Source organism: Mus caroli, chromosome 16 (genome assembly GCF_900094665.2).
Source record: "Mus caroli chromosome 16, CAROLI_EIJ_v1.1, whole genome shotgun sequence".
In the NCBI taxonomy this organism is placed as follows: Eukaryota; Metazoa; Chordata; class Mammalia; order Rodentia; family Muridae; genus Mus; species Mus caroli.
Window position 1 is genome coordinate 6,254,978 of NC_034585.1, and position 14,009 is coordinate 6,268,986.

Sequence of the window (14,009 nt, forward strand, 5' to 3'; positions counted from 1 at the left end):
ATATTAATTATTTATGTTTTGCATAGTTATTATTGCTATGAATTATGAATTTTATTAAATATTTTCCTAGAGGTTTGCTTCTACACTATTGACTTTTAATCGCATATCTATTATTTTTCCTCTGCTTTATTTGGGTCCTTTTTCTAACTTTCTATGTGTTGTGAGACAGAGGAACAGACAGAAAGACAAGGTCTGGCTCAGCCTCCCTGTTCTGAGATTATAGAGACATGAATTCCCCCCCCCCCCTTCAAGAGAATTATGGACTTTACAATATGCCTTTTTAAAAATATTTTTATTGCTGGGTGGTGGTGGTGCATGCCTTTAATCCCAGCACTTGGGAGGCAGAGGCAGGTGGATTTCTGCGTTCAAGGCCAGCCTGGTCTACAGAGTGAGTTCCAGGACAGCCAGGGCTACACAGAGAAACCCCGTCTCGAAAAAAACCAAAAAATATATATATCAAATTTTTATCTTAGAAATTTTACTTTTAAATTTAAAACTATATGATTTTATTTTTATTTGTGTACATGTATCTGTGTCTGTGTGAACATATACCATGCATGAGTGGGTAGCCGAGAAAGCCAGTAAACAGACACTAGGTCCTCTGAGCTGAGGCTGCAAACAGTTATAAGCCAACAAAAATGCATGCTAGGAGCTGGACTCAGTGCTCTTAATTGCTGAGCCATCTCTTCATCCACTGATTCCTTTTAATTATAATGACTTTGCAGCCATAAATTCTTCTCCTGACACAAATTCAGCTTTACTCTCCTGGTTTTAGTACGTAGTGCTTTCATTATCACTCTGCTCAAAATATTGTCTAATGTCTTTTTATTTTTTTCTTTCACCTAAGATTTATGTAGAAGTGTGTCATAATTTTCAAACATGTATTTTCTGGATATACTGAATTTATTGCTGAATTTAATTTGAATACTGCTGAATTACAACGTTCAATCTATACCATTTCGACCTTTCCAAATACAAGACTCATTTTACATTCCAAAATAAATCTGTCTTGGTGAATTTTTCACGTGTTCTTGAAGGAATACACATTTCACAGCTGGTGAAGGTAGCAGGCAAGTTTTCTTGAGCTGCCTTGTCACCTTCTCCTCTAGGAATCTGTCCCTGGGCCCACAAATCTAGGCTCCTGTTTATAGAGCATTCTCTCCTATTTCCTGTTAGCTGTGTGATCCTCCCACACCAAACCCTAGTACCTTCCTCCTCACTAGGGTCTCTCTTCCATTTGATGTGCAAAACAATGATAAACTTCAAGATGCTAATATTTTTTAGAAATGAGGCATATCTAGCCAAATACTAGTCAACAGTACTATTTTCTACTTTGGTCTATTTACATTTTTATTTTTATTGTAACTGGCTAAGCCCAATTTGTGCAGCCTACATGTATGGAGGTGTAGGTGTGGATCTACCCACTGGGGCATGGACATGCTACTAATGACCACACTCCAAAAGAAAAGTGACTCCCATTTCCCCAACCACCATCAAGGGCAATAGCTCTTCCGCTAGGAATAAGAGGTCAGGAGCCTCTCCCTCCTCCATGCAGGACATCTAACTGACTTGATCTTGTGCAGATCTTAGACAGGTAACCATGGCTGCTGTGAGTTCATGGGCACAACAGCCATGATTCATGTTCAGAAAACAGCATTTCACACCTCCCTTCTCCATCTTCACACCTCCCTTCTCCACCTTCACACCTTCCTTCTCCATCTTCACACCTCCCTTCTCCATCTTCACACCTCTATTCTCCACCTTCACACCTCTATTCTCCATCTTCACACCTCCCATCTCCATCTTCACACCTCCCTTCTCCATCTTCACACTTCCCCTCTCCATCTTCACACCTCCCTTCTCCACCCTCACACCTCTATTCTCCATCTTCTAGTCCTTATTACACTTCTTCTGCCTCTTCCTGCATGATGTTTCCTGAGCCTTGACCTTCCTGTTGCATTTGTTATGTGGTGACTGATTTGGTAATTAGGATAAGGAGGAGGAGGGTTGCCATGGGACAGGTATCATTGTGAGTCTTTACTTTAACATGTGCTTTGTGAGAATTATACTCCTCTTCCCATTATGGTTTACAGACAGCCGTAGAAGTGATACTCTGACATTTTGAAAGCTAGTTTACTCAAGTAAATGATTAAGCAAATTAGAATACAGGATGTTCACAATATGGCAAATGGTGAACATGGTACATGCTTAGAAGATTGAAGAAAGTCAGTGAGATCTTTGCCACAGTGAACATTTGTTACTCCTTTTCTGTAAGAGAAGCTTGAACATCTTTAAATTGTCCTAAATCTACCCTGAACCATCCCTGATGGGCTATGAGGACAGCATGGGATAAGTGCATTCCTGCACTTGCCTGTCTCAGAAAGGCTGGCCCTGCAGGGGAAGTTCCCTGGGAGAAGGTGCCTTCCACTCTGCTTTGCCCATATTTCTTCCACCCCTGCATTCTGCACACACTCACCTTTTCCCATTCCCGGTCCTTATTCAGCACGATCACCACAAGCCTGGGGTGCACCTGATAGCCTTCCTCCGTGAAGGACAAATCCTTGCCATCCCACGTCACATTGACCATAAATCTAGATGGAGGAAAAGACAAAAACACAATTAGGGATGATTTAAAGAGGCATCCAACAATGGCATGGGTGCTGCTATCAGCACACTATTAGAGTCTAAACACGCACAGTCATTGCTTATCATCATATAGAGCCTGCAACTCTGGACCTTTTAGGACCCACAGAAGCACTGGTAATCACACACACTCTGATCCACCAGCCTGGAATCATTCTCAGAACTCCAGTCCTGTATCTAGGCATTAATAATCAACTGCCTAACACTTTTGACTAGCAAAATTCATTGACCTGGATTCACATGATCTTCTTATATGAGAATCTGGATGCATATCATTCTCTCCCTCCTCCCAACTCTGTGTGTGTATGTGAGTGCACAAGTACATGTGTGTGTGCCTGCAGGTGAGCGTGGGTTTCCACATGCATTTGGGGACCATAGAGGCTAAAAGACAAAAAAACACTGGGTTCCATGAAGCTTGAGATGCCTGCTGTGTATGCTGGGAACTGAATTCTGGCACTGTTAATCATGTAGACATCTTCCTAGGGCTGTGTATTCTGTTCTCTTTTCTTAGGTTTCCCTGAAGGAAACACCTTCTTCACAGACCACACATATCTGGCTTCAAAGCAATGATGGCCCATCTGTTATTACTCATTTCGCTAATATGTATTTGCTACCTATCAGGGTGTAGCTAGTTGGATGGAGATAAACAAGGGAACAGATGTGATACCTGCTCTCATGAGTTTATAGTCTAGGAGAGGGCAGCTCTTAGCTGATTAACCACACATCTCTGACACGCTACAAGAAAAGGAATAAGAGGCTGAGGAAATGGCTCCTGTGGCAACATGTCTGCTGTGTAATCATGAGAACCTGAGTTTAGATTCTCTGTATCCTGCTAAAAGGCTGTGTGTGGGCACAACCCTGTAATCCTGCCACTGCTTCTTCAGCAGCAGAGATAGGATGGGCCCTGGGGCTTGCTGGCAAGCTAATCTGGTTGAATTGATGATCTCCAGGTTTAGTGAGAGATTCTGTCAATGATGATGATGATGATGATGACGACGATGATGGTGGTGGTGATGGTGGTAGTGGTGGTGATGATGATGATGACAATGTGGAAATTAATTGAGGAAGATACCATATGTCATTCTTTGACCTCTACATACATGATACACGCATATATATAATAAGCACATGCATCCAACTCTCTCTCTCTCTCTCTCTCTCTCTCTCTCTCTCTTAAAAGAGTGAGAGAAAGGAAGGTATCTTACAGGAGAGCAAAAAAGGAAAAGTAAGACTCAGGAAGTGTGTCAATCAACATTGACTAGGTAAGAGAAGATGGGAACAGGCTAAAGGAGCAATGTGTGCAAGTCTGTGGTATGTACTAGACACTCCATACTGACGATTATGGTGAAGCAGACAAAAAGGGAAGTGTGACATTCAGCAAGCCTGAAATGGTGGATGAAGCAGATCATGTGCAATCTTGTCTTAATCTCAAAGTGAGATGCCATTGGAGGATTTTAATCGGAGTAGCGTAGCACTTTAACAATATCACCATACAGCCATGTAGAGAATGGACAAGGAGACTAGCAGGCATGTAGAGTACTGTTCAGAGGGTTATGTTGTTTCTTCAACCAAGGTGGAAGACAGAGATGGCTTTGACCCTGGTGGTTGCCAAAGAAGAGGGAAAGAAGGAGAAAATGAAGAAGAGCAGCAGAGAGAGAACAAAGAAAATGGAAAACCAGGAGGATTCTGCGCTGGGTTTGAGGGGATGGTGAAGAGGCAAGTCTTTAGGGCCTGTGTCTTGTCTGTGGAATCAGTGCTGGGTTGGACATGTTTAGTACAGGGGACATTTGTCTGTGCAGCAAGAATCCTTGTTCCATCTCTGCTTAGAATCTCCAAATTCTCTCACATGTGATCAAGTTGGACTCGAGTGAGAATACACAGCACCATCCATCCACCAGAACTGGGATGAAAAATGACTCTATGAAGTTTGAGATAAATATAATGTTTTGTGTCCTAAGGGCCAGCAGTATGGCTCAGCAAATAGGGACTTGCCGCCAAACCTGAAGAGTAGAGTTCTATTCCTGGGATAGAACTTCCATAGACTAGAAGGAAAGAGCCAACTCCTGGAAGTTATCCTCTGCCTTCCACACACTATGGCATATGTGCATGTAGAAGTAGATAACGAAGTGTGAATATTCAAGGAGAAGAAGGAGACTACAAAGTCTCTGAAAGAGACTGGCCTAGTGGGTCACAGGTCCACCTTTGATCTCTGTAGTGCAGAAGTAACCACATAGGAGAGACCAGAGTTCCAGGAACAATTGGAAAACGCAAGGGAAATGGTGAGGAGTAGGGCATGTATCCATCACATGGGCCATCTGCTTCACTAAAAGTCATGCTCTCAGGACTGGATGACTCAGTGGTTAAGAATTCTCAATGCTCTTCCAGAAAACCCGAGTTTGGTTCCTAGCACCCACAATAATTGACTCACAACAGCCTGACACCTCAGCTTCAGGCCCTCACACACCCTCTTCTGGCCTCCAAGATCTCCCATATACAGGCAGCACAGACATGCATACACATCTCTATAATCATTATTTTTAAACATCATGTTCTTAGCAACACACTAATTCTGTGGAAAAAGCACTGAGTACTTAATGTTAAGAGAAGTAGGGAGAAGACAGAGTGGAGCCTGCCAGTGAGGAGGGATTAAAGCCACTTTCCATTTTACTCTGTGCCCCCTTTAGTCTTCAAATGACTTGCATTGTTACACTGTTACACTTCAACCAAAACACTGTTCTGAACAAAAGCAGAATAATCACAATTCTACTTGGGACACTTGTGGTGTCCATGGTAGTTTGCTAGAAAGATATTTGCCTGGTGTATGTGCATGGGGAGGCATATGTATATGTGTGCATGGATGCATGTACATGTGTGTGTGTGTAGGTCAGAGAACAACCCTGATGTCATCCACCTTGTGTTCTGAGACACTGGCCTGGAGCTTGACAAATAGACTAGGCTGTCTGACAAGCAAATCCCAAGGATCCACTTTTCTGTGCCACTTCAGTCCTGGGATTCAAGGGTACCATAAGGTTGGTACTTTTACGTGGGTTCTGAGGGTCAACCTCAGATACTTGTGTTTGTAAGGCAAGCCTTTTACCAACTAAGCCATCCTGTCAGACCTAGAAAAATATTTTCTAAACTCCATAGCTATTCATTGCGAGTCTCTTGTATATGAGTCCTTATAGTGAGTCCTGTAGATGCAGAGCTAGAGGCCCATTGTCTTTTTATCCTTTGACCAACAGTTTTCATAATTCATAGCCATAGGCACACCAATGGCAGCATGAGAGCTGGAGAATGGGAGAAATTGCAAAAGCAGAGGAGGAGCTCCTAGCTCAATGCAGAATATCTTGGGAGCCTTTCTGGGGGATGCTGGAGAACAAGGGGGAGGTAGGAGAAAGCGTTCTAATCAGAGAGGTTACCAGCTGAGATTGACACACACCAAGAGGCAGCTTGTTAAGGAGCTGGTAATTCTAAGAGCTCTAAGAACTGATCATGGGGCCCTTGTATGGCATTCTAAAGCACTGGACATTTGTTCAGAAGGCCATGGAGAACCATGAAAAGAAGACTGTAAAGAGGAAAGCACTCAGGCAGAGGCAGCCATGCAACGCCTCTGCATCAGAGGGAACTTCAGGACTTTCGTTCATGGGTTGCACACCATTCATTATTCAGGCAGTGGAGACATGTTTGCTCTTCTTCCTTCCCTTTGGTGGTTCTTGGCAGGTATATGATGAGCTAAGTAGACCTAAATAGAAACATCTAAGGAATGTTCCATTTTACACCCTCTGTGCCAAGGGATCATGAAAAGATTTTGAATAGACCAATGAATTAGAGGGACATTGGACTTCCTTCAAATTCCTCATTGTCAGTGATCTTTCAATGTAACTAATTGGGAGCTAAATAAGACTGCTTTTATCTTCCAAGTTGAAGTTTTGGTTTCATTTCTAAAACTATTTTTGGTCCTTCCAAATTGCCTGGCACATGGTAGGAGCCCAGTTGATGCTTGATAGCTATGTCTATTGACATGTCATCATTAGATATGCCATTCATCCATATATACATTTGCAAATATATCCATCAATGCATCAATCTATCCATAGATCAATATGTTTAGTCATCAATTCACCCATCAAATATCTATCTATCCTTCCACCCATTCACTCATTTATCTATGCATAATTACATTCATCATTCACACAACTTGATCCATCTATTGATATGCCCATCAATACACTTTGTCTCACTATTTGTCTCCCCACCAATCCACCCATCTACCTACATATTGACACATTAGCTACCCATAAGTCCATCAATCTACCCATCCATTATTCCATTCAATGGTCTTTTGAGGACCTACTATATATCAAGCACACTCTGCATCATGAAATCTGCTAAGAAAGTAACACAGAAACAATCATACAGCTTTCACGTCTAAGGAGATGGTCACAAAAATAACAGCAAAGAATGGCAAATACACAATTTTTTGTTGCTTAAATGGATAACGTGCATGGATAATGGCAAGCTGTGGTGAATTTTATTGTAACTCCAGAGCTAGAATCAGGAGACAAAGTAGACCATGTTTGGGTCATGTGAAGAAAGAGCAAGGGTCAGGTAGACAGATGGTAGCAGATAACAACTACAGTTTGCTTGAGGCAAACAGAATAGTCAAAGGCAGAGAGAGATAAAGCTTCATAGTGAATTTGATCAGAGATAGAATCAGGTCAGAAGGATTGGGAGATGGGGTGTGCTGGGAGTAGGGGGAGTGGCTTGAGATGGGAAGCTAAAGACAGAAGAAATTGCCTCATCAGCTGTAGTAAGGGGATTATACTCATTCTGTTTGCTGGGGATAGAGGCTGGAAGAGAGAGTTTATAAGGCACAGAAAAGTAGAGGGATCCAGTTAGTAACCAAGGCAAGAAACCTAGCAAAGGAAATGATTTTGGGGGCAAAGTTATTGCACCAACAGGCCAACAGTTAAAACAGAACACTGTTGAATTGCAGTGTAACTTCTGTAACAATGAGCCACGCTAGTAAAAAAAAAAAAAAAAAAAAAAAAAAAAAAAAAAAAAAAAAAAAAAAANAAAAAAAAAAAAACAAAAATCACACACACACACACACAAACAATAGCAATAAAAACAAGCAAATCAGTCACCCAAGGACCTTCTGTGCCTCATATCATAAATCCATAGCTAGAATGGCCAGTTCATGGAGATAAGTAAGCCAGCATTCTTGGATTAATGGTGTTTAGACAAGGTCTAGTTCATAACCTAAATGTTTATAATTAAGATGTTTGTATCAAGACAATGCAATTGATACAATTGTATTAATACAAATGTGTTTGTATCAAAAGATATGGAAATACTTTGTTTATTTTGGTTTTGTTCTTTTTTTTTTCTATTTAGAAGGTAAGTACTATAGGTTGAATCTTGAGTGTCCTCCACAAAGACCCACAGGTGCTACAGTTGGCAGGAGGTACAGGCTTTGAAAGTGATGCTCATTGAGAGGCCTGTGGGTCATTAGAGGGAACCCTTAAGGGGCTAGTGGTTCCTCTGGTCCTTTCCATTTCTTTCATCTTCTTAGCAAGAGGTAAGCAGTTTTGTCTTCCCTGTACTCTTGCCATGATACTTGGCTTCACTGTGGACCTAAAACTCCACTTCACAATCATAGATTCCCAGCCTAAGAAGAAATAAGGATGTCTTTTTTCCAAGTTGATTGCCAGAAACTGACTGACACAATGGGTCAGCGGATAAAGGTTTTGGTTTTGGCACAGAAAGCTGCCCTTCAGGAGAAGCACTTGCAGGTTACATCATGTGACTCATGGGTCACACGCATGGTTTTAGACAATAGGCTAGTATGTATGAGTCATCATCTTTCTTTGGATTCATTGGTTGAATTTATTCAAATCTTTAATTTATCATCTTGATTCTTGTACACCATTCCTTTCCCTCTGTTTTCTGACTAAATGAAGTGGGATTAGCGGGGTAATTAGTCATACTTGACCAATCAAATTTCAGATTATATGAAAACAGTTATGTAGAAATCCTCATGTCCTGATTTTTACTGTGCTCCCTTAAAATTCAGTCCTCTAGAGCAGTGACTCCATGTACTACATGTTGAGATCTTTGTCTAGCTCCTGTCTTTAGTCCTGCAGGAGAGACAAAAAGCTCTAACAGAAATTTCTGCTGAACACCAATTTCATTCTGAAGTTGGCAAGGAGAGAATGTGTATTAACTCCATTCCCTCCATCCAGCCTCTAGGAAGGGCGGTCCATAGCTCCTTAGGCTTTCTTCCCACTTAGACTATGCCAGAGCAAAGTTCTTTACTGTAGGAGATGCCATTATATACTGCTTTTCTCTGCTCCCATTATTACCTGTTGAGCACTTGTATTAAACAGTAAAATCATATCACTGTCTTGCTTATCAAAACTGATTACATACCTTTAGCAACACAGATAAAAATACTAGAACCCCTGGTGGCTGCTAAACTTCAATTTATATCTTCAATATTTCCATCAGGAACAATAAATACAATAAAGCATGCTAGCAAAATACACAAGATGGTAAGGCGCTGGTATTCGGCAAAGGTCCGCCTTTGTCTTCCAATCATTCAGTGATGGCAAAGTGGTTGAAATAGCACTAACCCAATAAAATGAACTATTTGCAGCACATGTACACAGAGGCTTCCTGTAGTAGACTCACCCCACAGACTTGAGGATATGAGGCTGCTGACTATGTGGAATGGCCCTTTCTCCACTAACAGCATTTTCTTATCTATTAATAGCAAAGGCCCAGGAGAGAACAAGGGCGCCATACTTCCTATGTCACAAACTGGCCCGGAAATTCATGTTCACTCTAGACCAGCAGTGTCTTTGATGGAAGCATGAGCTGCATAGGATTATGGGGCACTAGCTATGTGGATGGTCTAGACCAGGACATGCCATGGGTCTGCTATAAACCCTGAATTTTATTTTTTTTAACATTGATGATTATTGTTGTTGTTGTTGCTGCTGCTGCTGTTGTTGAGCTATGTATGTCTATGTGTGGGGCTGTCCACATTAGTTCAGGAATCTATGGAAGCCAGCAAAGGGGATCAGATTCTCTAGAGCTGGAGCTACAGGCAGCTGTGACCTGTGCCTCATAGGTGCTGAGAACTGAGCCTAGGTGCTTGGCAAGCACAACGTGTACTCGGAACTCCTGAACTATCCTGCCAGCCCACAACCTAGATTTAAAAAATATTTTGTTTAAAAATAAAGTGATAAAGTCACAGGAGGGTACAGGAAGATAACCCAAGAGATAGGCACGCAGGCGTGAAACCTGAGTTTGATTCCCCTCAGAACTCACACACAGAAGCTAGATTTCAGTTTCTATTGGATGGTTGGGTTAGGCTTTCTTTGTATTTTGTGGTTATTTTACTTTGATTTCTAATAAGCAAAATGCACACATCATAAAGGAAGCCCCTTGCCCACCCTTTGCTTGCTTAATGTTGTATTTCTAATGAACATAATGCCTGACAGAGAGCTAGGATGGATCAGAGACTGCCATGAGCAGGAGTTGATGTTTCATGACGTCAGAGAGATACACCAATGTTTCCCGCTGGACCACCTGGGAAGCATCTCACCCTCTGAGCTCCCTCCACCTCCTTCCCTGTTGTTTTCCTAAATGCCATGTTGTGACCATCAGATTGCTTTGTACATCACCATGTTTATGCCCACTGCTGCCTGTTACTGTGGAGATGTGTACCTGGTCGAAGGGCTGAGACTGATGACTACTGAAAGCTGAGTCCTAAAAGGGACATCTGTGTCACCACCACTCAGGGACCAGAACAGAGGAGGGCCAAAACCATGAAAGCACAGGAGCTGGAGGAAGGGTGAAGGGCTGCAGAACTCTGTCTTCAAGGTGTGGCTCAGCCACTGCAGTCCTGAGTGCTCAGCCGCTGTGATGGCCTGTGCAAAATGAACCAGGCCAACATCCTACCATTTAGCGGGGAAGGGCTAATGAGGCTCCTTCTCTAAGGACCTATAGGCAAATGATGGTCATTGGCAGAAGGAGACATTTTCTTTAGCGGTGTAGCTACTGGTAATGTTCCCATGATCCTGCCAATAACCCTAATTAAACCCATTGGGTCACCAAAACCAAAACCAAACCCAAAACCAAACAAACAAAAAACAAAACCAAAAATATCAACTGAAAATGGGAGAGGGGACACTTGAGGGGGAGAGCAGGGATCAAGAGAGGATAATAGAGAGATTACAACCAGGCTACATCACACATGTATTAAAAGATCATAAGAAATCATATCATAGTGATAACTAATAAATCATAGCAAAAACACTTAAACCGCATCATTCCCTAACATAACTCAAAGCACACAGGGTGCCTTGCACATGCCCAGTACACAGTAGCTAATGGACACTCTAACTCCCATGTTGTAGTTCCGTCTCTTTACAGGCAAACTTCTTGTTGTCACCTGAGTGTGATCACATCAAGGGTCCCTCAGACCTCTGTCAGTGGCAGTATGCGTGCTCTGTGAGCAGCTGTGTACACCAAATGTCTCATTCTTCCGAGTTCCTCCTTTGTCTTTTTTGCCTCACAGTTGTCTCTTTTAACTTCCAAAATTTGATTATTTGAAATGTTCTCTAGACATATTTATTATTCACCCTTTCCCTTTAGACTTTAATTCTCTTACTCTTTCATAAATGCCACCGTAACCCATTTAGTGTTTCTCAATTTTCCCTTGACTTCCCATCTGCTCTGCCATTTCCCAAGTTCCTAGGGCTGCTTTCCTGAATCTTTCCAGCCTGTAAATGCCTCTTCCAGCAGACTTGGGTGTCCCAGCCTTTCCCTTTGTCATTTGATTTACATGTTTTGCAAATCAGAGTCATTGATTTTTTTTAATCTGTTCATGTTTTCCAGCTCATTTCTACAAGATTTGAAACTTTTTCTAAATTCTTTTTTCTGCTCCTCCAACTCCTCCCCTCCCCGCTCTCTCTCTCTCTCTCCTGGCACTCTGCAATCTCTTTCACACTGCTCTCTGCTTAGGGCTTTCTGGTTGCTCAGGGTAAATCTCTAGCCCAGCACATGGATCCTCTGATCTGGACTTCATCTCCAGCATTGGAAAAACAAGCCTGAAACTACTCCCTCTTGAAAGAACGCCTTTGTGCTTTCTCCTGTGCCTGCGTCCCCACCCTATGCTTCTCATTCACCTCCCTCACCTTGCCCCATCTCCTGTGACCAGTGCCCTCATGGGCATAGCTTTCCATTTGTCCTCCCCTCTATTCAACTCATTGGCTTGCTGGAGGTTTTCTGCCCCCCAAACAATTGATAAACACCTAATGCAGAGCCAAGAAGCAAATGTCAGGGCTTAATTCCCTAACTCCAACCCACAGTCCGAGTTGTCCAGGCCAGTTCACATGGGACAGACTCAGAAATTCATAAATGAATTTTCTAAATGGCTGGAGACAGACAGAGAGAGAGAGACAGAGAGAGAGAGAGAGAGAGAGAGAGAGAGACAGAGAGAGAATCAATCCTACAACATAACTTCTATTATTGCAGCCAATTGAAAAATATCTTGACCAAAAAAAAAAAATACTGATTTTTGTTTAATGTTTTCTTTCACTATAAAACTGGAGATTGAACACATACTAAGCATTCTACCTCTGAGCTGCATCCCCAGCCTTCCTTTTCACTCCATTCTGAGACAGAGTCTTGCTAAGTTGTCCAGACAGTCCAGATTGGACTTGAACTCACTCTATACCCAAGCAGCTCTTGAATTTGTAATCCTTTTACCCCAGCTTTCTAAGTAAATGGGATTGTAAATCTGCACAACCCCTGGCTAATACTGAATTATAAAAGTTTAGAAAGCAGGAGGTTGTCTTTGGATCACTACACTTTGGGGGTGTAGAGTGTGCACCCTCTGGCCAAAGCTTCCTCATGCCACTGAGCAAGGGAGCAAACGCGGGAGTGGGCATGGTCTGGGGGCTTTGGCATGCTCAGTGCCTACTTCCAGTGAACTGGCTGCAGACAAGACATTGTCTAAGGCCTCTTGTTTCCAGAACTCCTTTATTTATTGAAAGTTACTGGACGTCTGAGTGACCGTCAACAAAGTAGCTTTGTAAATCTCAGCTGGCTACTGTTCCTTCTATGTGGGATATGCCAGGAAACCTAGAATGGGGGAATCTGTAATGTCTGATGCAATTAATAACATATTAAAATAGCACAAAATGTACCCCTATTACCCCCAGTGCTTGCCCTTCCATTTGGAGCTGGCTGGAGGGAGGCAACACAAGCAGCTTCTGAAGTGGGTCTAAGGGACATTGCAGAAGAGGTGGGCGGTGTGGCAGCAGGTGACGCACTTGGTTGCTCACCCAGATGCTTGCAGACTACGATATTTCCTTTGGCTATTTTAAACAAGATCTCCTGTGCCCTAGCCTGGCCTTGAATGTCTGTCTTTCTGCCTCCACCTGAGGACTTGGTTACAGGAGTAAGGTTTTGCACATGCTCTGTGCAGTGCTGTAGTTAACTCCCTGGGTGTCAGGCACTCCAGGCAAGTACTCTGCCAACTAATCAAGCTCTTACGGAAGCAGAGATGCATGGGATCTGCTTTCCATGCACAAGAAGGAGGGGAAAGAGGAAGAAAGAAGAACCGCATAGAAGATGTGGATCAGTGGTCACGTGGTACAAGACGTAGCTTCATGTTAGAATGTCCAGTTAACCCTCCCCTCTCTCCATGGGACATGAGTGCACAGAAATAAGGGCTTTCTAGCAGCCTTTGTTACCTGCTATGTGTGCCATGGAGAACATGGAGCAGTATGTGGCCCTGTGCTCAGAGCACAGCATTGAATGAAGGAAGTCACAGAGCTCTGTCCTTTCCTGTAAACAAGCCCTATGTATCAGTCTGGTCACTATTTCCTCTGTTCTTCATAAAGTGTGGAAAAATCAAACAAGATAGCTTGAAAGCCAAAAATGAAGGCATAGACAATGGTGCTCTGGAGTTCGTACCACCTCTTAATTCCTTGATACATTGAAACTTCCTCTATCATTTGAGGAAAAGTCTATTTGTATTCATCAAACTGGAGAGCAACTATATGTGTGTTCCTCTATAGTGCAACAGAGAAGTCCTAATTTTCTTTTTTTTTTTTAGTAAATCATAAGCTATTTATTTAATGGTATATATAAAATAAAACATTGCTGTGAAGTTTTTCTATTTAAAGATAGATAATAGATGCCCATGCAGTAAGACAAATGATTTGGTTATGTTTGGTGTTTCCATACCCAAGGAATTACAGTTGCAGTGAATATGATGTACATCCCATTCCCCACAGAGACTTCTATCTACTCATTTAGAATACATTTTCTTCCCTCTATCCTCTTCC

At 42.4% G+C, this 14,009-nt stretch overlaps 1 protein-coding gene across 1 annotated transcript in view; it reads right to left on the reverse strand.

The window, feature by feature from the left end:
- Grin2a (glutamate ionotropic receptor NMDA type subunit 2A) overlaps positions 1 to 14,009 on the reverse strand; it is a 415,612-nt gene that overhangs the window by 134,337 nt on the left and 267,266 nt on the right. Inside the window, exon 5 of the mRNA XM_021184964.2 lies at positions 2,477 to 2,591. Coding sequence (XP_021040623.1) covers positions 2,477 to 2,591 — 115 coding nt within the window. The remainder of the gene's footprint in view (positions 1 to 2,476; positions 2,592 to 14,009) is intronic.